Source organism: Cryptotermes secundus, unplaced genomic scaffold (assembly GCF_002891405.2).
Source record: "Cryptotermes secundus unplaced genomic scaffold, Csec_1.0 scaffold117, whole genome shotgun sequence".
Lineage (NCBI taxonomy): Eukaryota > Metazoa > Arthropoda > Insecta > Blattodea > Kalotermitidae > Cryptotermes > Cryptotermes secundus.
The window spans coordinates 2,720,992-2,743,463 of NW_019737981.1; the positions used below are offsets into that span (position 1 = coordinate 2,720,992).

The following is a 22,472-nucleotide window of genomic DNA, read 5'->3' on the forward strand; positions in this document are numbered from 1 at the left end:
TATGAGAGTCTTTGGCGGTCTTGGCCGGTCTTGCAATTCCCCGGCCGGCTACGAGCCGGGGTGTGAGGGTAGAACGGGGTAGGAGACGTACAAGGCGTACAAGGAATGTGTAACATACTAACGCATACGACCTTGGATGTTATCAGGGGCATGAGGAAAATGTGTTAGGCATGATTGCAGTAATTGAAGCACTGATTTGCTGAGTTTAGTAATAGCGATAGGTAACAGTGGAAGTCGTCGAAGTATACAGTTCTGCCCTCAGAAACATTAATTTTCAGGTGTTAGTTGTATAACGACAGTGGGAGCAAGTTTGCATTTCGTATAGAATTTGCCCCCAACCGTAAACTAGGTTAGGTATTTGGGAAGAATTGTGTCTGTACATTTAATATGACACAATATCTCCGCGATCTTTCGGATTTTAGAAAAGAAGAAATGGATGATTTTCTTGCATCTTTTGATACTGTTTTGACAGATTGTGATGGTAAGGTGGTTGTTTATGTATTATATGTCAAACCACGTAAAATAAGCACAAACTCCACCTTGTAAGTTATTCCATGTTTTTAGTGAAGTTGTGTGTTTAACTCCACAGGTTTGTTCAAGTCATTCTTGCAATGCCCAGTATTATTAACATTTTGAAAACTTAAAGGTCTCCTATCTCTTGTATTGTGAAGGATGAGTGTAAATTTACAGTATTAAAAGAATAACCAGTTTAAAGAAAATCGGTTGTAATAGTTAATCCTCTTTCTTCCTTTGGAATTTATCAGTAAGAACCTTACCATTTTATGATGATTGAAGGCAAATGCCTAGGTAATAAAACTACAGATTTTCAAGCACTGTTGCATTATAAACAATAATTGTATAAGCTTTAAGAAATGCCAAGGTCTGTAATGTGTGGTACTTTTTCTTCATACCCCAGGACATCGGGAGCATGCGGTAGTGTAGTTCATTGAGGGGCTATGCTACAAGCTAGATGGTTGTAGGTTCAAGTCCCGATGAGGTCATTGCATTTTTTTCAGTTGACCTAATCTATCCAGCCGCACTATGGCTCATTTCTAACAGAAATGAGTACCAGGAAGTAATGAAATTTTCCTAGGGAGTGAAGCGCAGCCGGCGCATAAGGCTTGACAACCTTACAGCTGTCTTTGAATTGATTGTCTAGTTAATGTGCAACCCTCAAGGTCTCTCAACCCTATGGGCCTTCATGGCCTCTTACAGGGATAGCTTTACTTTTACTTTACCCCAGGACATCTTTATAACATGGTCCATACCCACGCAAGGTCAACTTCACCCTTGCATTTATCAAACGGTTGCTATAAGCAGTGAAAATTCCTTCGGAGTAATATAATATGATACTGATAGCATAAATATAAATTTATCTGCCTATTTATGTTGGGACCATGAAAATTGACCTTTTCATTATCCAACTATGCAAGTAGAGAACAAATGAGACAACACTTCATCAGTTACCCAACACTCTGCCATAGAAATATGGCCCTTTTCAGGGCCCACAACACCTCACTGGTTACCGCACTGCCTGACTGCTTATCTGTATACTCTTCTAACAACAATAAATATTTGTTATAGAAATTTACATGGTTGGCTCTCATGCTGCCGGAACTGACATCCCACACTATCCTGACTAAGGTTTCCTAAGTGTTTCTCCAGAAGAATGCCAGAATGATACTTTGAAGTAAGCTGACCATTGCTCTCCAGCCCTTCCTAATCCATCATTCTCATTCAATATTAAATTATCTCTGCAAATGATAATGCAGTGTTGAATTTGTGAATTAACTGACAGCAGAATTGTGGTGTGTGATATGAATACAGATATCACATAGTTTCTCGGCTTTTTTTTTGGAATCTGTATATTTGTTTGCATTATTTCAGGTGTGTTGTGGTTTGAAAATACCCCACTGGAAGGGTCAGTAGAAGTTATTAACAGACTGAAGGAACTTGGGAAGAAAGTGTTCCTTGTCACAAATAATTGTAATTCAACTGTGAATCAATATATGAACAAAATTAACACATTTGGGCTACATGTAGCAGAGGTAGGACAATTATATAGGCTAATCTTTGTGTTAGTACATGGAAGACAAGCCGGTCACGGTAGCCAAGCGGTCTAAGGCATGTACTGTCTTCGCTCACTTGGAAACCGGGATCATGGGTTTGAATCGCACTCAGGGCAGGGATGTTTATTTTGTGTGTGTGCGTTTTTCTGTGTTTGTGTACAGGCAGAGGCCTTGTGACGAGCTGATCACCCGCCCAATGAGTCCTACCAAATGTGTAAGATCTAGAAAAACCGAAGTAAACGGAGAAGTTCATGGAGGTAGGCCTAGGCCCACTGGGGCTGTAGTGCCAAGGGGGGAAAAAAACATGGAAAACAAAGGCTGTGGAAAGAACTTCATTTTGTATAATTCAGTCAGTATGAGATTATCTGGAATTAGAAATTGATAATTATAGAGCTTGATGATCCATTATTTTAGCTGTGGCAGATTTTTCTAAGGGGAGGTGGGGGCTTTGTGGTAACGATTAATTTTTAATTTGGCAACTAGGACTTGTCATAATTTTTCAATCTTTCTGTATGTGTGTGTGTGAACTTCCATGACTGCATGTGAGTATTGTAAGAAAAATATCCAGGTATTAATGTGGAAACCATACAAGAATCATTTCCTCATACTGCAGGAGGGATACTGAAGTGGGTATCACCATGACAATCTATGAGTAAATGAAACTAATATTATTGTGTTCATATTTGTTTTTATTATACATACCACTACATGTTTCAGTCAATGTAATTATCTTCAGGTGGTTTTCACAGCTGTATACTGTCATTGAATTTCTTAGTATTTTCTTTAAATTTGAATATGTATCATGTAACTGTCTTATGGTTTGTTAAAGGTTAAATGTTAAGAAGTTAAGAATTAAAATATTAAAAATTAATTGAATTGATAAAGTAGAATGTAGTCGGATGGTCTTGGTGTGCAAGTCAGTGTTATATATGCCTTTGGAGATGGCAACTATCATTTGTAAATAATATTGTGTAGCAGCAGGTCTGTAGAATTTTTAGTGATTGGATGTGCATTGCATACACAGGATGTGGTATATCTTTTGAACACTTTCTTCTCATGAATCTTATGATATTCTCTTTACTATGTATTGTTGGTTATTCCATCCATTTTCTGATTTTTTAGTATGTATATTGTATATCTAATGCACAACGTGTGGCTGCAGTCCCCAAGTTTTACCAAACATGCTTCTGCATGTCCAAAAAACCTTATAGGCTTTATTAATGACCTTATCCAGCTGCTTTTTCCATGTCAGTCCCTTGTCTAATACTAGACCAAGGTACTTGACTTTGCTGGAGAGATGAGGAACGAGCTACGCTGGGTGGTAGGACTACTTACAGGAAACTGTCACCTCAAAGACAACCTCTTCTAATTGGGACTAAGTAACAGTCCAACTTGTGAGCGGTGTCAAGAAGAAAATGAAACAGCCACACATATCCTGTGTGAATGTGAGGCCTTAGCTTATTTAAGATTGTGCCACTTGGGTCAATATTTTATGGAACCAAGTGACTATTTCAGCGTCCCCACATACAAAATCCTGCACTTCATTCAAAGCGCAGGATTGTTGAGGGGATAATCAAAAAGGGAGGCACAATAGATCACTGTGGTCACAGTGCAAGGGCCAACAAGGCCCACCCCTTATACATTCATTCATTCATATATATTGTCGCTTGTATATGTGACTATTAGATGGGCTTTGGATTGGATGATTGGATTTATTGACCACTTATACACACCACTCAGAACTATAGGCAGTTATAGCTGTATCACTGATCTATACATTTTACAGTTCACCATTACAGATACAACTAGGGTTCTCAATCTTCATTAGTCTTATCCTGGCAATCGATTTCACCATGGTAATTATACCAGTCTAGGGGCATGCAACAGCATAGTTGGTTGAGGCATTATGCTATCAGGCAGAAAGTTGTGGGTTAAAGTCCCAATGAGGTGGATTTTTTTCTTTCAAATTTACCTAACCCTTCCAGCTGCACTGTGACCCTGGGGTCAACTCAGCCTCTGACAGAGATAAGTACCAGGAATATTCATGGAGGTAAAGGGCAGAGAGTGTGTAAGGCTGACAACCTCACCGCCATCTGTGAGCCGATTGTCTAGAAAATGTGGGAACCTCAACGTCTCACAACCCAATGGGCCTTCACGGTCTGTTAGAGGGATAGCTTTAATTATACCAGTCTAACTGTAACTGCAGTATACATGAAGTCTTTCCACAGTCTTAATTCCTTTCTTGCCATCTCTTCTCCATCTTCTTTGACTACCACCTCAAGAGACTCCCTCAGTTCTATTCTCAACCAACCTTGGATCATCGCTACATAGCCTTCAGTCAGATCCAACAGAAAACACAATTTCCTTCGTTATAGCTCAACAATACATCGATTGTTGCTTGCTCATTCATTGCTGCAGGAACCTGTTTACAAAGTTGTTGCCTAGTAATGAACATTACTCTGGCTCCGCCTTTCTGGCTTTCAGGCGTCATGTCACAATGTTATATATATGTCTTTGATGACATCTGTGCTTGACCTACTTTTAGTATTTACTACCATGTTACTCAAACAATTTAATAATATATGTATAAAAAAATCAAATATTAACACATTAATATTAGATTTGAGGTTTTCACGGCGGTGACTATGAAGAAAGCAGTCTTCTGGGATGTGGCACTGTGTAGATGCAGTGTTAACTGACGTTTCGGAGGAAAGAAACTTCGGTTAACACCACATCTACACGGTGCCACATCCCAGAAGACTGCTTTCTTCACATTAATATTAGTTTCATTTACTCAGATTTCTGTGTTGATGGTCACATTAATATCCTTAATGATACACAACAGGTTGCAAACAGTAGAGATCATGCTGTAGAGTCAGAACACATACCTTGCTTCACAGAACTCCAAAGCAAGCACCTGGCTAGGAGCTTGGTCACCCAGCCAATGTAGGCAATGAAATAGATGCATCTACTACACTTGGTCTTCAGATTTAGAGTATTCTCTGGGTTTGAAGGATGCTCAGAATTATTAGACCAAAGAAAATAAGCTAAATTGCTGTGGTTGCAGAATCCAAGTGAGATAAATGGGGATAATCTGAACAATATAAGACGTGAAACCAGTAGGCATTTCAGGAATAGAAAGAGGAAATATCTGAAAGACAAAATTGATGAGCTTGCAAAGAACAGTAAGAACAAGGGACCTGTATACAGGAATATATAACTTGAGGGGTTACCAACCTAGAAGTAACTTAATGAAGGATGAGAATGCTGATCTGCTTACAGATTCCCACAACATTTTGAATAGGTGGAAGAACTACTCTCAGGTATTGGATTATTATACCAGTTCACAAGAAGGGTGATAAAACTGACTGTAGTAATTATCATGGTATATCACTGCTATCAACTTCATACAAAATGTTATCCAATATTTTTCTCTCAAGATTAAGTCCATACATAGATGAAATTATTGGGGATCATCAGTGTGGGATTAGATCTTTTGCATTCGTCGGATACTGGAGATAAAATGGGAGTACAGTGAGACAGTACTTCAGCTATTCATGGACTTCAAGAAAGCCTATGATTCAGTTAGGAAACAAGTATTGTACAATATTCTGATAAAGTTTGGGATACCCATGAAACTAGTTAGGTTGATAAAATGTGTTTAAACGAAACCTATAGTATAGTCCGTGTAGGTAAACATTTGTCTGATTAATTTCCTATCCAGAATGGTCTAAAACAAGAAGATTGTTAAAATCGTAATGGTACATGTCATTTTGGCTATTTTGTTTTCTCCATCATTATGATGTTGGTTTCGGCATTAAATTTAAATTTCAAATTCGCTTAGTAGGGGGTGGAGTCCAGCTGGGTCCACTCGGCACAACGGCCACTGGTTGGCCTGCCCTGGGTGATTATGATGATTGTGAATTTTGTGGAATGAAGATTGGCAGGGGAAACCGAAGTACTTGGAGAAAACCCGCCCCATCGCCACTTTGTCAACCACAAATCCCACTTGACCAGGCCCGGTCTCAAACCCCAGCTGCCGCATTGGGAAGCCAGCGACTAACTGCTTGCGCTGTGGTGCAGCCTTTGATTTCAGTGTTTCTTGTCATATATTGTAGATGATGGTATCTTTTGGGATTTGTTATGTTTGTGTCTGAAAGTAAATAATATGTATTGGTATAATCTAATGACAGAACAAAAGTTTAAAAAATTATAGCCAAATTTAAACATATCATAACGATTTTATCAATTAATACTAATATGAATCCGTATCAGGATAGTTCAGTAACATTTGACACATTTAAGATTACTGCCAGATGATGATCCAGATATGGATCAGAACATGTCACAGTCATTAAATAAAGACAGTGCAACAGAGGGATATTAGATTGGTTTAATTTTTATAATTTTGTTATGTTGATGCCCAAAAGAAAGCACATCATGACACACAACAGGATGCAAACAATAAAGATCACTTCACAGTACCCATTCAGTGATTCAATGAGGTGATATTGAAGAGAAATTGTAATGTGTATAGGCTATAGATTTATCATTTATGCTGTGTATCTGTGTCTGGACCGAGTTTACATGAGGAGTGTTTGTCTTTTCCACCTAAGCAGCCGTATGATTTGCAGTGGGCTCAAGGTAATCTCGCCATAGCAGAAATATGTAAATACATTCATTACAAATTACATCGTTATTAATTTATAATTTCTCTTGTTTTATAAAGAATTTATAATAAAGAGGACATTATATGTTCTTCACAGAATATTTTTATGTATGATTTATAGTTCAGGGTTTTCATTTTAAGTAATTTGTTTCTGTTTTCTTCATGTGGTGTAATATGGCATTCATTTCTTGCAGGATGAAATTATCTTCCCTTCACTAGTGGCAGCATCATATTTCAGGGAACAAAACTTCAGAAAGAAAGCATACATCCTTGCATCTTCAGCTTTCAAAGAAATTTTTGAATCTAATGGGATCATATGTAGTAGTGATGTTGGAGTAAGCATCAATTTTTTTACTCTCTCTTTCTACATTAATCTTGTTCATTGACTGTGTAAGTTTACTACTTTCCGCTTTCAATTTAAGACATAAATTGTTGTCGTTCCTCCTCTGTTTTTTTTTTCTGTGCTGATCAGGACTATTTGAATATTAATATATAATATTAGATAACACCTGTTAACAATGCAATGCTGGATTGCAATCCACAATGTCAACTTACGAATGACTGTCAGAGTCAGAGGCACTTTATGACTGGTGGTTTACCTCTAATCAGTTCATCTTGGCACAAAACCTCTCTAGGCTCACGACCAGGCTTCCCTCCCAGACTGAACCCTTAACTGTGTGTAACACCTTCTCTGACATGAACATAGGCTTGTCCCATTAATATGCTTGGCCTTTGTCAAAGATATATATTGAACATATAGCATGTTACTGAAAATTGTTCGTCAACATATGTTGCTCTAGTAGGGATGCCATGTAGGATGTGTGCAGCTGGCTCATTAAAGTCAACAATCAGATATGAGGCTTTTTCGCTGGGTATCCAGTAGTTGTGCTCCAGCACTGTCATGAAATGCCGTTGAAATATGACCCATGATTTTGATCCATCGAACTTAGTTGGCTGTGCCATGCCTATATCAGTTCTGAATTAAAAAGAATAGAAAATTTTAAAGTTTTTAAAAATTAATTAAAAAGTTATTTATTATAAAGCTGTTTGTATTCTCTGCAGGAGTTTTTTAATAATAATGATGGAAGGTAGTTTGGTGGCTCAGGTTGTTTCTGATGTGGTGTGGCTGTATATAGATGGTATAAATGTATGCGTTGCTATATATTGGATTGTTGGGGGATGTTGTCCTGGGTTGCTAGCTTCAGCAAGGGGACAGTGATCCTAAAATGATTGTATTGTTCGTGATCTCGTGTACTGTTGTGTACATTTTTAAGAGTTGTTGACTTGTGTTTTAGATGGCTTAAACTGACTTGTCCAATTGTACTTGTGTAACGGTTTATGGATGTAAATAAATTATGAATTATCCTTTCACAAGATCTGCACACAGCTCAGGCTTTGATTTCTGCTGTGTTTTCATACCATCACTGCCAGTTTCAGATCTTAGTTGATGTACTTGTGGATGTCATGTAGCTGATCCATGAGGTCCAAAGTGTGGTTGATGGTTGGTCCCTCCTTGCTGGGGCAGCATTGGGTAAAAAGGTCACAGGGCAGGTGGGCTTCTCTCCTGAACACTACCACGTCATGGTTGGCGTGATTGTGATAATTGAATGATCTAAGTGGTACACATTGCCTTGTTTTATCATTTTATGGGAACATCCCACATATCGCACTGTTTCTACAATGCTCACCATTCAACTCACTTTTCACCATCACACGCGCTAACCAATCAAATTGCCTCTGACGTTTGCATTTATACAGCGCTTGCTGCTAGCCCGCATCTACATCATTATGTGCGCTAGCCAATCAGCGCTCAGCCAATTTTCGCTCCTCCATCACACTTGTATAAAAAGGAGCAGCTCCAACCCGGCAGCATCAGTCGACGAGCAGTCTTCAAGCAGTGAACATCAGCCAGCACACTTCGTCGCCAGCGCTCGGTCTTCGGAGTCTTCGGCTCTCGGCTGCGCCAGGAATGGCCACCTCGCCTCTCCGACGGCATGCCCGACTCACTGGGCTGCCTCAGCTCGCCAGCGGTCATGCCCGACTTACTGGGCATCTGGCGTAGCTGCTGCCTCTCCACTCCAGTGACCGCACTCGACAACCAGACCTCCACCAGCAGCTGCCGCACTGCAATCAAGCAACCTCCACCATCTGCCGCACTGCGATCAAGCAACCTCCAGCAACGGCTGCACTGCGGCCAGTCAACACAACACACCGCAACCAGCATCTCTCTCCTACTGGCATACGTAGCGCTACTTCACCAGCCAAACATCCCAGCAGCCAACAGTCCTTTTCAGGACCTACAAACTTTTCCAAAGAAGTGGGTTGTCATCGGAGTAAAGACAAAAACCCCCCACAGTTTATTTTGTGTGTTTGTTTTGTTTGTCTCTTTGCTAGTGCCTACTTTATAATTGCCATTTGACTATTGGATAAGCATGTAAATAAATAGAGAATGTAATGTAATTACAATAGACCATCAGTATAAAGTGGGTTTTGGAAAGCAGCTTCATTATCCACGTTATAAATAAAATTGATGTGTCTAATTTTGGAATCCCTGTTTACATGTATACATTATTTATGTAGTGACTAAAATGTGTACATGAAATTTAAGGTATATTTCAGGCCATGTAGGTAATTGGAATGCTTATTAAATTTTGGTTTTTCAGAAAAGTAATCCCAAGATTAGGGAAATTAGAAACATACATCCTGTTAATGGTGGAAAGAGATCATTTTGTTTTAAAGTACATATGCAGTAGAAGTTCTTGAATAAATGTTATTAATATACTATTGAACTTTTCTCATATATTTGGCTTGTTTCTCATTTCTCACATGATATTTATTTCCTGTTGTTCTCCAAATAGTTCAACATTTATTAGTCATGACAAATTCTAACTTGGTTGCTTCACATTATTCAAACATAAATGCATATATTTTGAATAATGTAACCAAACAGATTCTTGTAATCATAAATCTTTAGATTTGTACTCAGGAAATACTGTGTTCAAATCCTGGCCAGGCTGCTTCCCAGCTTGATATATTTTATAGGTTTTCTCTGTCTCTCCTTGCAGATAAGAAAATCAGTTTAAAATTAATAGTAGCAAGTCATATCTGCAAGAAAGTAACATTCATAAGAGTGAAAGAATTAATGTAAAAGCAGTGGCACTAGTGATACTTAGTGAATTCAAATCTGCACATTTGATTTTGTAATTGGGACATCAGGTGATAATGAAGCAATTTACTTGAATGTTTGTACAGCCTGACCATGCTGTGAAAACCATACGAGATCTTGCAAATGAGCTGCAAGATTTGGATGAAGAAGTGGGAGCTGTAGTCATAGATTTTGATATGAACATCAACTTCATCAAGATGATGAAAGCAGTGTTTCATCTCAAGAATCCAGATTGTCTGTTTGTTGCTGGAGGCGTAGATGTACGTGTACCTTCTCAGAGTGGACTCAGTATTTTAGGTGAGTACATATGCCTGTTCAGAATGATGTGTTGTAGTTGAGCGTCATGCTGCCATCAGTATTCTAGGTAAGTCTTACATCTCAGGAATTTAGAGTGTCCTTTTGATGCTAAAAGAATCTATACCTACTACACCTGTTCAATATGCTATCAGTAATATAGGCAAGTATTAAGGTGCTGTCATTATTCTAGATGAGGTGTACATTTCAGGAGCCCATATTGTCTCTTTGCTGATAGAGGTACATATAGATCTACCTGTTTAGAATGATGCCATGCTAAGTGGGTCTTTCGCACCATGGCATGGCACTCCATCAGGCAGTGGATAGAGGAGACAACCTCTAGGTATGGAAGGTAACTACAAATATTTGAATAAGCGTATGCAGACAGTGAGCAAGCGATGGTCCTCCAGCTTGAGTGTTGGACATGATGCTAATATCTGTCACCACAAGAAAAACAGCTTGTTATGAAATATTACACAGGGCCTCTGACTTGGATGGTTTCTGTGGAGTGAACTAAGCAAAGGAATGTGGACATGACATTTGGCACATGGAGTGTAAGGAGCTTCCATAAGACAGGTTCACTTAAAACAGTTGTTAGAGAAATAGGTAAGTATGAGTTTATAAGAGACATCTTGAGCTGTTACACTTCTTACTACATGAATGAGTAGCAAGTAGCAAGGTCCATCAAGTGCAATAAGTTTAGTATAAAAGATTGCCTCAACATGTTTTGGTCACATCTGGCCATCATCAGAAGGCATAGCCAAGGCTACAAAGAAATACTTGATATGTTTTCTGAATTGGCAGTTCTGTATAACCTTAGCAGTCTGTGGACTTAAAACCTAACAGTCGTCTTCAGAGAAGAAGTAATTGGAGTACATAGAAAACAACATAATGAGGATCTTCATAATTTGCTCTTTTGTCACTAAATATTACTAGGGCGAACAAATCGAGGAGAACGAGATAGGTCATGCAGGGGAGAGATGAGAGAACTACAAAAAATTTTAGTTGAAAAACATGGAAGTGAAGTCCAGTCCATGTCATTTTGGTTCTGATGATACCTCACATCTGACAACCTTGTAGTGCTTTCTGGGTGGTCAACAACAACTTCTTATTGCATAAAAGCATTTGTGTAATTTGGTAGTAAAAAGTGTTATTGATCAAAAAAATGGGAACCTCATACTCCTCCTAAGGTTTACAACACTCTATATAAAAAAGAATCAGAGGAATAAAAATAACCCATGTTAAAGATACAGATACAATTAATTAATTAATTGGATTCTGGTCTGTTATGTTGACAGGTCCTGGATGTTTTATCTCACCTATTGAGGAGGTGTCTGGTCGCAAGGCTCTGGTGACAGGGAAACCTAGTGTGTTAGTCAAAGAGTTTATCAGCAAGATACATCCTATCAAACCTGAGAGAACACTTATGATAGGAGATATGTAAGTTAAAGTTGCTTAATAATAACAGAATTATTAACTGTTATTTTTTTCATATATTTGAGGTCTATAATGGGAATCATCTTTTTACCAACTCAGATAAATTAAATGCAGTGTCTATCCAACATCCAATACGAACTTCATTCTTTTAATGCTGACAGCCTACTTCAGAGTGCCTTGATAAAATATAAGGGTTGTCTTGTTTTCTGACACCAAATGTATTTAATAGTATACAAACAAAAATAATTATTATAGTAGCCCCATTGTCTAAGGCATATTATGGTATTGGACTGCTCAAGTACTGGTACTGCAATTTAAAATCATGCAATGGGCATGAATATACGTCGTGTGTTCTTTGTATCATGGTAGTCTGTGTAGAGGCCTTTCAACGGATCCATCCACAGTTCACACAGATGTACGAAATGTCTAAATGATCCATTATTTTATACAGTAAACCCTCTTTATAACAGACTAATAGGGGAGGTAGGATGTTTGTTATCACTGTTATAACAGAGTGAAGGGATATTCACGGAAGTGCACCATAGGATACATGCAATAAATGTACAAACACACAGTGTCCTTACATAAGTGTTTTTGTATTGGGGCTATTTTTTTTATTTGAAATAGTATTCTAGCTACAAAACCTTAGTGTCTCATCAGCATCGTCATCACTCATTGAGCCGAGCCCATCTTGAGAAGCTGCCACTCAAGAACTTCCCAGGATTTTATGAAACCCGAAGGCTCATTACCATGTTCACAGCAACCCTCTGCTGGTTCTTATCCTGAGCCAAATCAATCCAATCCATACCATCCCATCCTATCTCTCTAAAATCCATTTTATTATTGTCCACCCACCTATGTCTCAGTCTTCCAAATGGTCTCTTTCCTTCTGGCTTTCCCACCAATATCCTATATGCATTCCTCTTCGCCCCCATTCGTGCTACATGCCCTGTCAATCTCATCTCCTTGCCTTGATCATTCTAATTATGCAAGTTATGAAGCTCCTTATTACACAGTTTTCTCCAACTTCATGTGACTTCATCTCTCTTTGGTCTAAATATTATCCTCAACACCCTGTTCTCAAACACCTTCAGACTATGGAGAAAGTCATCTTCTGGGTTTTGGCGCCGTGTATTCTTCGTTTTGGCCGACGTTTCGGAGGAACGTATCGCCTCCATCTTCATAGCAGGTGAATGGCTTGTGAATGCAGAGAGCAGTAGCGTAATGCAGAAGACGACTTTCTCCATAGTCATCGCCGTGAAAACCTCAAAACTTACACCTTCAGTCAATGTTCGTCCCGTAATATCAGAGACCAAGTTTCACACCCATACAGAACCACAGGCAAAATTATAATTTTTATGTTTTTGGACAACAGAGTTGAAGACAAAGTGTTCTGGACTGAATGGTAGCAAGCATTACCTAAATTTAATTTCATCTTAATTCCGCCTGAATAAGAATTTGTTTTGTTATGGTCATTCCCAAATATATGAACTGTGCCACATTTTTTAAACATCTCTTAGTTATCTTTATTCTGTGATTTTGCCCTGCATTTGAGTGATGAAACAGCAACATATGCATAGTTTTCTCTGTGTTTACCCTAGACCAGCCTCCTTAGTAGCTTCAATTAAAGTCTGTATGTTTCTCTTTATGGTATCTATATTATCGCCCAGTAGATTCACATCATCTGCACAGACCAACAGCTGATGTATCCCATTTAATTTCAGTCCCACCTAGTTTTCACGGACCTTCCTAATGGCATATTCTAAAGCAAAGTTGAAAAGGAGTGGCGATGAAGCATCTCCTTGTTTTAGACCATTCTGGATAGGAAATTTATCAGACAAATGTTTACCTACACGGACTTTACTATACGTTTCGTTTAAACACATTTTAATCAGCTTAACTAGTTTCATGGGTACACCAAACTCTATCAGAATATTGTACAACTGAATCATAGGCTTTCTTGAAGTCCATGAATAGCTGAAGTACTGTCTCACTGTACTCCCATTTTTTCTCTAGTATCTGACGAGTGGAAAAGATCTGATCAGCAGTTGATCTGTTACATTGAAACCAACACTGATGATCCCCAATAATTTCATCTATGTATGGACTTAACCATGAGAGAAAAATATTGAATAACATTTTGTATGAAGTTGATAGCAGTGATATTCCCCAGTATCTACTAAAGTCAGTTTTATCACTCTTCTTGTGAAGTGGTACAATAACAGACTTGTTCCATTGATCAGGCAATTTTTCCTTATTCCAAATAGAATTAAGTAGCTTATTGATCTTACAACATAATATTTAACCTCCTATTTGAATAAGTTTTGCCAGAATTTGATCACTCCCTGATGATTTATACCTTTTCAATTTTTCAGTACCAGTTTAAACCTCAAAAGAGCTAGGATCAGGTACTAATGGCTCAGCTGTATGTATTTTATCTGTATAACATCACTGACACTATGTATATTCAATAACTGAGAGAAATAATTCTTCCACCTATTCAAAATGTTCATAATTCATAACCTATTTACGTCCACAAACTGATAAACAAGTACAATTGAACAAGTCAGTTTAAACAAGTCAACAACTCTTAAAAATGTACAAAATGATACGCAAGACTAAGAACAATACATAGGATCATTGTCCCCCTGCTGAATCTAGCAACCCAGGATGACATCCCCCAACAATCCAATATATACGTAAAGCAACACATACACTTATACCATCTATATACAGCCACACCACATCAGAACCAACCTGAGCCACCAAACTACCTTCCATCATTGTTACTAAAAACTCCTGCAGACAATAAAAAGAGTTTTGTAATAAATCACTTTTTAATTTATTTTTAAAACTTTAAATTTTCTATTCTTTTCAGTTCAGGAGGCAAGCTATATTTTAATTCCCTTGTTAATTGCACTTATTTTGCAACTAACCGTGTTGCGTGTTTGTATATACAAATCCTCTTTTCCTTTAGTGTTATACTTGTGAATGTCAGAATAATGAATTGTGTAGATCTTGTTCTTTTGTAAAAGCATAAGATCTCATATACAGAGTGTCCCAGGAGGAATGTGCCAGACTTCGGGAGGGTGTTCCTTATGTTAAAGTATGCCGATATAACCCAAAACACCTATGTCCAAAGTTGAACAGTTATGGAGATAATGGCCTGAGAAAAGTGTGGTCTTCTGGCAGGTCCACGCACTGTACTTGTCAGCTTACAAGTCTTATCGATGTTTGTCCTTGAGTGTGATGATGATGGCCCTCACTAGCCGCATACACTCGCATACCAGAATGCGCAGTCAGCCATGTTACATCAGTCCTTGCCATTCATGTGTCATGTACAACGACAACTATGACATGGCGTGCGAGTTCTTTTGTAGTTCAATTTAAAGGCTTCATGTCACTCACAAGTTAGTTTGATGTTACGTACATTATTAACATTACAGAAACCACATATTCCTGCCAGTTTTAATATGTATTTGATAATCAACAAGTGTGTAACACCTGTCAAAGTTTCACACTTCTCTGGCCATTATCTCCGTAACCATTCAACTTTGGACATAGGTTATATCGGCATACTTTAACATAAGGAAGACCCTCCCAAAGTCTGGCACATTCTGTATGTGTCCATCGCGTATAGACATCTGTAACACAGACTACTGCGACTTAAGTGCAGTGACAAGATAGCGCCACCTGACCTGAGCGTTTATCAGTGCTAATGACTCATTCTACTATCAGCAGTTACAGCAGCAATCTGCAAGGAATTTTGGGTGTGGTCAGCTGCATAGCAAAGTTTCCTCCTTCCTTGAAAGCAGTGTATAAGTTCCTCTATGATAATATCCATCCATCCATCCATCCATCCCTGTTTCTCCAACTTGGGGCATAGGGCATCCGTGAAATGCTTCGTGTCACTTAAGTTTCTTAGTTTTATACAGCAGATAGGACTCCTTGGATGGGGGATGATCCTGATGCAAGGCCACTACCTGTAAAGTACAATAGAAACACAGAATAAACAAAGACAAACAGCCATGCTTCGAGTGGGATTCAAAAACACGGTCCCAGCTTTGAAGCAGGCAAAGACATTTTGTGCCTTAGACCGCGCAGCCACCGTGATCGGCCTGTGATTGTATGGTGGCAGCTTATTTTGTACACTTCAGCGGTGAAACCTAAAATATTTAAGTTGGAATACAATTTTCAACCTATCGTTGGAAACCTTTCACATTTCTCAACATTTTAAATATTTTATAGCATTTCTACACATTATAATTTGATATACGATATACCCTTATATTTGTCTTTTATCTTATTTATGTATTTGCTACTTTATTATAACATCAACTTGAGGCAAGAGTTTTATACATAACACGACACGTTGCACTGATAAGAATCCATATCGGTATTTCAGTGACTGCGTATTTCTGTGTACAACTGTCTGATGGTGGGCTTATGTGTCCAAAACATGTAGCAGTATAAGATCAAAAATTAAACTGAATATTTGTTGTGTTGACGGTGACATAATTCCTATATATATAAAGAAGTTATTGTTAAAATCTTAAATTCACCAGACTTCTACAGAACACCCTGTTTTTCACTCCTTTAATGAGCCTTAGACCTATTTCTTTGTAATTTAAAACTGTATTGCTGTTACTTACTCCTCCCCGCTAAAAATGATACCAGATTTCAGTATAGATTCAAATTTAGTAAAATAAACATTTCTTATTACTGGTAAACTTAGTGAGTCTCATATGGGTCTAATCAAATAAAGAGCTTTGTTTAATTTATGGCAAAGCTATAGTATATAAGTGTCCCAGCTTATGTTATCTGTGATATAAATACCTAAAAATTTTAAATTTGATGAGTAAGTTATTTCTTTATTCTTTAGATACGGAATGGGTCCATGAGTTAAACTAGATCCTCTTGCCTGTAATAGTACTGCTTTAGTCGTCTTTTCAGTTTTTATATATATAGATTATTTGTTAGGAACCAGTTTTCTAATTGTTTCATGACTTTTGCTGGTTTTTCTTTAAACAATGGGAGGTTTACTCAGTGAGTAACATATTTGTGTCATCTGTGAATATCACCACCGTAGCATCTTAAACAGCTTGGAGCAAATGTTGAATCTGCAAGCAGATCACCATTCTCATCCTTCACTAAGTTACTTCTAGGTTGGTAACCCCGCTTGAAGTCATTTATACCGCTATACAGGTCTTTAATGTTCTTGTTCGTACTGTTCATTGCAAGCTCATCAATTTTGTCTTTCAGATATTCCCTCTTTTTATTCCTGAAATGCCTGCTGGTTTCATGTCTTGCATTGTTCAGATTATCCTCGTTTATTTCGCTTGGATCCTGTAACCACTGCAGTTTGGCTTGTTTCCTTTAGTCTGATGATTTTGAGCATACTTCATCAAACCATGGCTTATGCTTCTTCAGTTCATAATAACCTAGACCAGTGGTTCTCAAACTGTGGGGCGCAACCCCCAGGCGGGAGGGCGAAAGGCTTGAAAGGGGGGCGCAGCATACTTTCCTACAGATAAAAATTAAAACTGCCCTAAATCAATTAGAAAAGTAACAAAAAATAAAAATACATATAGAAAAACTTTTGATGAGTACAGGCTTTAATTATCATGAATTTCAAAATAACTAATAATTATTCTCTTTACCGGCAATTATAAAATGCCTATGCCAGGGACAGTGTTGATAGTTCGGCAGCAGCAGCAGCATCCTCTGAAATCCTCTGAAGTGTAGACTTTTTAAAATGCTGCATGAGGAAATGGGTGCCAAACACACTGCTCTGTTGTTTTTTAGTGATGCTTGATGGCTTTCAAGAGGCAACGTATTAAAGAGAATATTTAAGCTGAGGCATGAGGTGTTCTGTTTTTTAAATGGGGAAAATCACTCACTGGCAGACAGTTTCAGCAACAAGGATTTCTTATTGAAAATGGCTTACCTCACAAATATATTTGAGAAACTAAATATCCTCAGCACTTCACTTCAAGGGAATGAGGCAACTGTACTTTCTTGGAATGACAAAGTGAAGACATTCATGAGAAAATTAGAGCTCTGGAGAAACAGTATGGAAAGTGACATGCTAGACATGTTCCCTACTCTGGTGTCAATGGTACAAGACACTGATAATCCAGTACTTCCAATGGACATAAAAAGCTGACTACTTGATCATCTCATAATGTTGAAAGTTCATTTCGAAAAATACTTTTGCAGTGATTTTGATAAATTTAATTGGATTAAAAATCCATTTGAAAATGCTCTTGGGCCATCATCTCTGAAGGTAAATGAGCAAGAACAACTCATCAATCTCACTAGTGATACCTCATTAAAAAGTAAATTTAAGGAATTGTCTTTGTTGGAGTTCTGGATACATATTGGCAAGGAATTCTCAACTTTGAGCCAAAAGGCATTGAAGATCCTGATCTTCAGTGCCTTTCGCAACAACTTTCTTATGCAAGACAGGCTTTTCTGATTTGGCAGCTATAAAGTCGAAGTATCGTTCAAGGCTATATATTGCTATAGAAATTAGAGTGGCCATTTCTGATATTACACCACGTTTTGATAAACTTTATTCTCAAAAGCAGGCTCATCCATCACACTGAACTTTGACATTTAAATGTTTGATTTTCTTTGCAGAAAAAATTAAATACTTGTTAGTTAAGTATTGTTTCATTTCAATACATATTTTGGTTAATTGCAAGTGTTAAAAGTAATTGTTATTGTAGGCCTAATATTGTGATACTTTAATTTTGAGTAAGAAAACTGCTAAATAATATGTAGAAAAACACAAAATAAACTGAATAAAACGTCAAACATACCATGACTTCTATTTTGATAAAAAAAACAGGCTGGGGGCCTGAGAGTATTTTCTCTTGTCAGGAGGGGCTCAGATGTAAAAAGTTTGAGATCCACTGACCTAGACTGTTTTAGGCAGACATTTTTATATTCGCTCTAATAGTTTCTCAAGCTTTATTAACATGCACCTCAGTATCTAAGTCCTTAGTTGTCTCAACATCTCTAAGAATTCACAGGTGTACACAGCCAGATTTTGTCCATTATATCTGAAATCTGTTATATTCAGGTCACTTATAAGAATGTGTAAAGTATTTCTATATCGTAAAATGCCATAGGGCCTAATCTGTGAAAGCTGAAGAACCAAGAGGAATAATTTGTCCTTGTATGCTAGGAAATATTTGTAGTCTAGATTAGATCTGTAAGTAGAATTTAAGACTATGCTGGGCATGATGAACCATTGACATTGATTAATATTTTGACTGGAACAAGTGATGGCAGGGTTTGTTTGTCATACCGTCAGGAATTGTTTTATAATTCAGTAGTTGCAGAAAATAGATTTTTGTTATTACTTTTTTGCACACTGAACAAGAAGTACGGTTACATATAGAAAGACAGCTACAGTGAAATACATTGTATTCTGTTCTCAGTGACACTTATTGCCCCTTATTTTGATCGGAGAAATCTATAAAATCAGATTTAAGACTCTGTCTCATGTAATAGGCGTGCAGTTTTTGTCACACTCAAAACTAACACGCAAGCCAACGACTGAAGAAATGTCAAAAAATGTTTGGCAAAGATGTCCTGTTAAGTCTATAATGTGTTACTGCAGTACCAAGGATGGCACCAGTTTATATTGACATGTGGCTTTTGGCATAATTTTAGTACCAGAAAAAGAAAAATATTGTCATCCCTGATCTGTGCATCTCTTCATCAGCTGTTGTATGCACAGAATGGGGGAATGAGCATGTTGGCTCAAATAGTAATGCTTCTGACTTGTATTCAGAAGGTGGTTGGCTAAAATCTGGGTCAGGATCCTGATTATCCTGACTGAGGTTTGTCATAATTTTCCTCAATCCCTCTAAACACACATGGGGAAAATGCCTTAAAATTAGCCTACAGCCGATACCTTACGTATCCTTTCCAAGCCATTATTCGCTGTCATCCAGTCATTTGTTGCTATGAGTTACTAACTTGGTGGTTAAATAATTAACAAAAAAAAATGATTGTGTGTGGTGTGTCTTGTAGGATCTCCACAGATATGCAGCTGGGTACAAACTGTGGATTCCAGAAACTACTGGTACTTTCTGGAGGAACAAAGTTTGAAGATTTGAAGGAAGACAACACTAACTTGCCACATTATTATCTTAAAACTCTGGGAGATCTTTTGCCTCTCCTTCCAATCATATAAAATGACCTAATGTCACATCTTCTTCATCTATGTCTTTACAGGCAAGTAGCATATTAAATCATTGCTTGGTTGAACAACATTAATAGGTAAAACATGTTTTGTTTCTCAATTTTAGAGTTGTGTACAAATGAATGTTTTTTAAACAGTCACTGCATTTAAATAACAATTCAAGCTTGCGGTGAAGTGACTGCTGTCAAAAGATTGGTACAAGAATTTTTGACTGTGTTGATTTGTGTAGCAATAGTGCTCCTTTCTTTCATGTAGAATGTACCCACTTTTAATTGTTTGTAACTTACTGGTTGTCCTGATTGAATTTTATTTTATATTTTTCCTTATTTGCTGAAAGTACTTTTAAATGGACATCTTTCCAAGTCCTAAAATACCAGGCAGGTCAGTGCAGCATTTTTGCTTCTGCATCAAGGAGAACCTCTTTCAAAGCTCAGCCAGTATTTCTGCTGCCCTGGCAATGGCTTTACATGATTTTCTTTATATTCTCCAGCCAAGTGCCTGATCTCAACCTTGAAACAGACAACAGCCACTTCCTTCAATACACATACATACTCAGCATATTCTTACATAACCAGTTTTTCCAGCTCTGATGACACTTTGAATTTCACAGTTGATAAAACGTCATTATTTAAACCGAACATATAAACAGAAAAGATACTTTACAGTTTGAAGATTAAATACTTGTACTGAATAATTTACTGCATAATTTATTGCTCAGAGCTGGAACAGCTGTCACTAAAGTGACTGATTCAATGCTGGTTGGCTGCAGTTCACATCCTGGTAAGGGCATGGTTTCTCCTTCCACAACTATGTCTGGACCAGGTCTGAGGCCCACCAAGCATCCTGTCCACTGGATACTAGAGGCTGTTTCTGCGGGAGTAAAATGGCTGTAGCATGTAGCTCAGCCACCTCTTCAGTACCGAGCTGAGATTAATATTGTGTGGAGCTTTATTTCCAAGAATATCTATACATTTTGATGATGTGTTGCCTAAGCACAGTCAAACTTGTGTTATTTTATTGCATAAATAGAGGAGAAAAGCTTGAGTGTTTTTAAGACTGGTTAACAAATTGTAGTCAGTATTACAGTGTGTGCCTTGAACTGCCATCATTGGCAGTGAATATGTTAGTTAAACCCTATTAATGTGATATATTCTTGGTTATCCAATTCTGGTATCAGGTACATATAATCAAAACGGTTTTTTCACTTAATTTTTTTAAATACAATGATATGTTACATCTGTGATTTTAAGTACTGCACCTAGTCTTGTTAGAAGTGTTATTTTATATGCACAATTTACTAAATATCAATCTTAATATTGATACCCCTAGCATATCTCATGCAGTGCATTTAGAAAAGTTGTATGGTCCAGCCAGTATTAAGAGTGGACTAGAGATTGTCACTCCTAATGGTTCCATTCACTGAACCCAGGGTTGTAGTTTCTGTTTTTCCCCATGAAGGGAATATTATATAATTTTATATTGGCGTTTTAGATATAGACAATGTATTATGGTAGAATTATTTACAATGATGAATTTGAATATATGACAAATAAGTTATAAGTTAAGGTCTGATGAGAGCCTGCAAGAAGAATTTTTTTATTTTAATTATGTTACTTTAAAATCATTAATTGCTTTGGTGCAATTAAAACAACAATAAAGGTATCACCCAGTAGTGATATTTTACCCTCTACCTCATTATTTCTTGAGATTGAACCTCTCCATATGAACTCTGTGTGTTATTTGTTTACTCATTGCCAGTCTTCCCCTAACCTTTGCCACCAGCAGGTAGTGGTCAGTATCACAACCTGCTGCCCTGAATGATCAGACATCAAGTATACTTGAATGCCGTCTCCTATCTATCAAAATATAGTCAATTTGATTGCACGTCTTCCCATCAGGAGATGTTCAAGTAAATTTATTAATGTTACGATGTGGGAACATTGTAATTTTGACAATAAGATTTTGGGATGTGGCAAAGTTTACTACTCTAACCCCATTATCATTAATAATTTCGCGCAAACTCTCATTCCCAGCTGTTGGTTTGAAAGTGTCTTCCCTACCTGCTTCGATATTGAAATCTCCTAACAAAATTTTCATGTGGTACTTCACGGCTTTTGCTATGATGTTATGTGGCGCCATGTAGATATTGTGTAAACCGAACGTATCACCTCCATCCTCAGGGCAGAAGAATCCGCAAGCGAGGAACCAGCGTGGGCAAGTGGCTGCAGACACAGTATCTACACGGTGCCACATCCCAGAAGACGGCACTCTTTATCAAATATATGTTCTAGTTCTTCATAGAACATGTCCTTTATATCATCAATTTTGTCTTCTGTTGGGGCATGAATGATGATATCACACCAGCGACCTCTTAGTGTTATGTATGACATCCTATCACTAATGAACTCTACCCTCTTAACTGCTGATATCATTCTCTTTTATATTAAAAACCCTGTACCTAATTCATGATTCTCATTCCCCTTTCCAGAGAAAAAATGTATATTCGCCTTCTGGTTTGTCTGATAACGTTTGCAATTCAGAATGGTCTAAAATAAGTGGACATTTTATCACAATTGCTTTTCAACTTGCTTTGAAATATGCCTTAGGAAGGTCCATGTA

At 37.6% G+C, this 22,472-nt stretch overlaps 1 protein-coding gene across 3 annotated transcripts; it reads left to right on the forward strand.

The window, feature by feature from the left end:
• The first annotated feature begins 50 nt into the window (after window positions 1-50).
• On the forward strand, window positions 51-21,527 carry LOC111870538 (glycerol-3-phosphate phosphatase). Of its 3 annotated transcripts, none has more exons than XM_033753889.1 (7): window positions 51-481; window positions 1,888-2,048; window positions 6,933-7,073; window positions 9,991-10,201; window positions 11,497-11,638; window positions 19,682-19,885; window positions 20,572-21,527. In XM_033753889.1, the coding sequence occupies exons 1-6, from the start codon at window positions 388-390 to the stop codon at window positions 19,842-19,844; spliced, it is 912 nt and encodes a 303-aa protein (XP_033609780.1). In that variant the 5' UTR covers window positions 51-387; the 3' UTR covers window positions 19,845-19,885; window positions 20,572-21,527. The 3 variants fall into 3 exon arrangements, with proteins under 3 accessions (XP_033609780.1, XP_023718671.1, XP_023718670.1); XM_023862903.2 differs by having other exon boundaries at window positions 20,623-21,527; XM_023862902.2 differs by having other exon boundaries at window positions 19,682-21,527.
• The last annotated feature ends 945 nt before the right edge of the window (window positions 21,528-22,472 follow it).

Bases quoted from the DNA above. Each gene is read 5' to 3' on its own strand.
- LOC111870538 (XM_023862902.2), top strand. From the start codon at position 388: ATGACACAATATCTCCGCGATCTTTCGGATTTTAGAAAAGAAGAAATG. The intron at 7,074-9,990 runs GTAAGCATCAAT...ATGTTTGTACAG, and splicing joins TATGTAGTAGTGATGTTGGA to CCTGACCATGCTGTGAAAAC. The intron at 11,639-19,681 runs GTAAGTTAAAGT...TGTGTCTTGTAG, and splicing joins ACACTTATGATAGGAGATAT to GATCTCCACAGATATGCAGC.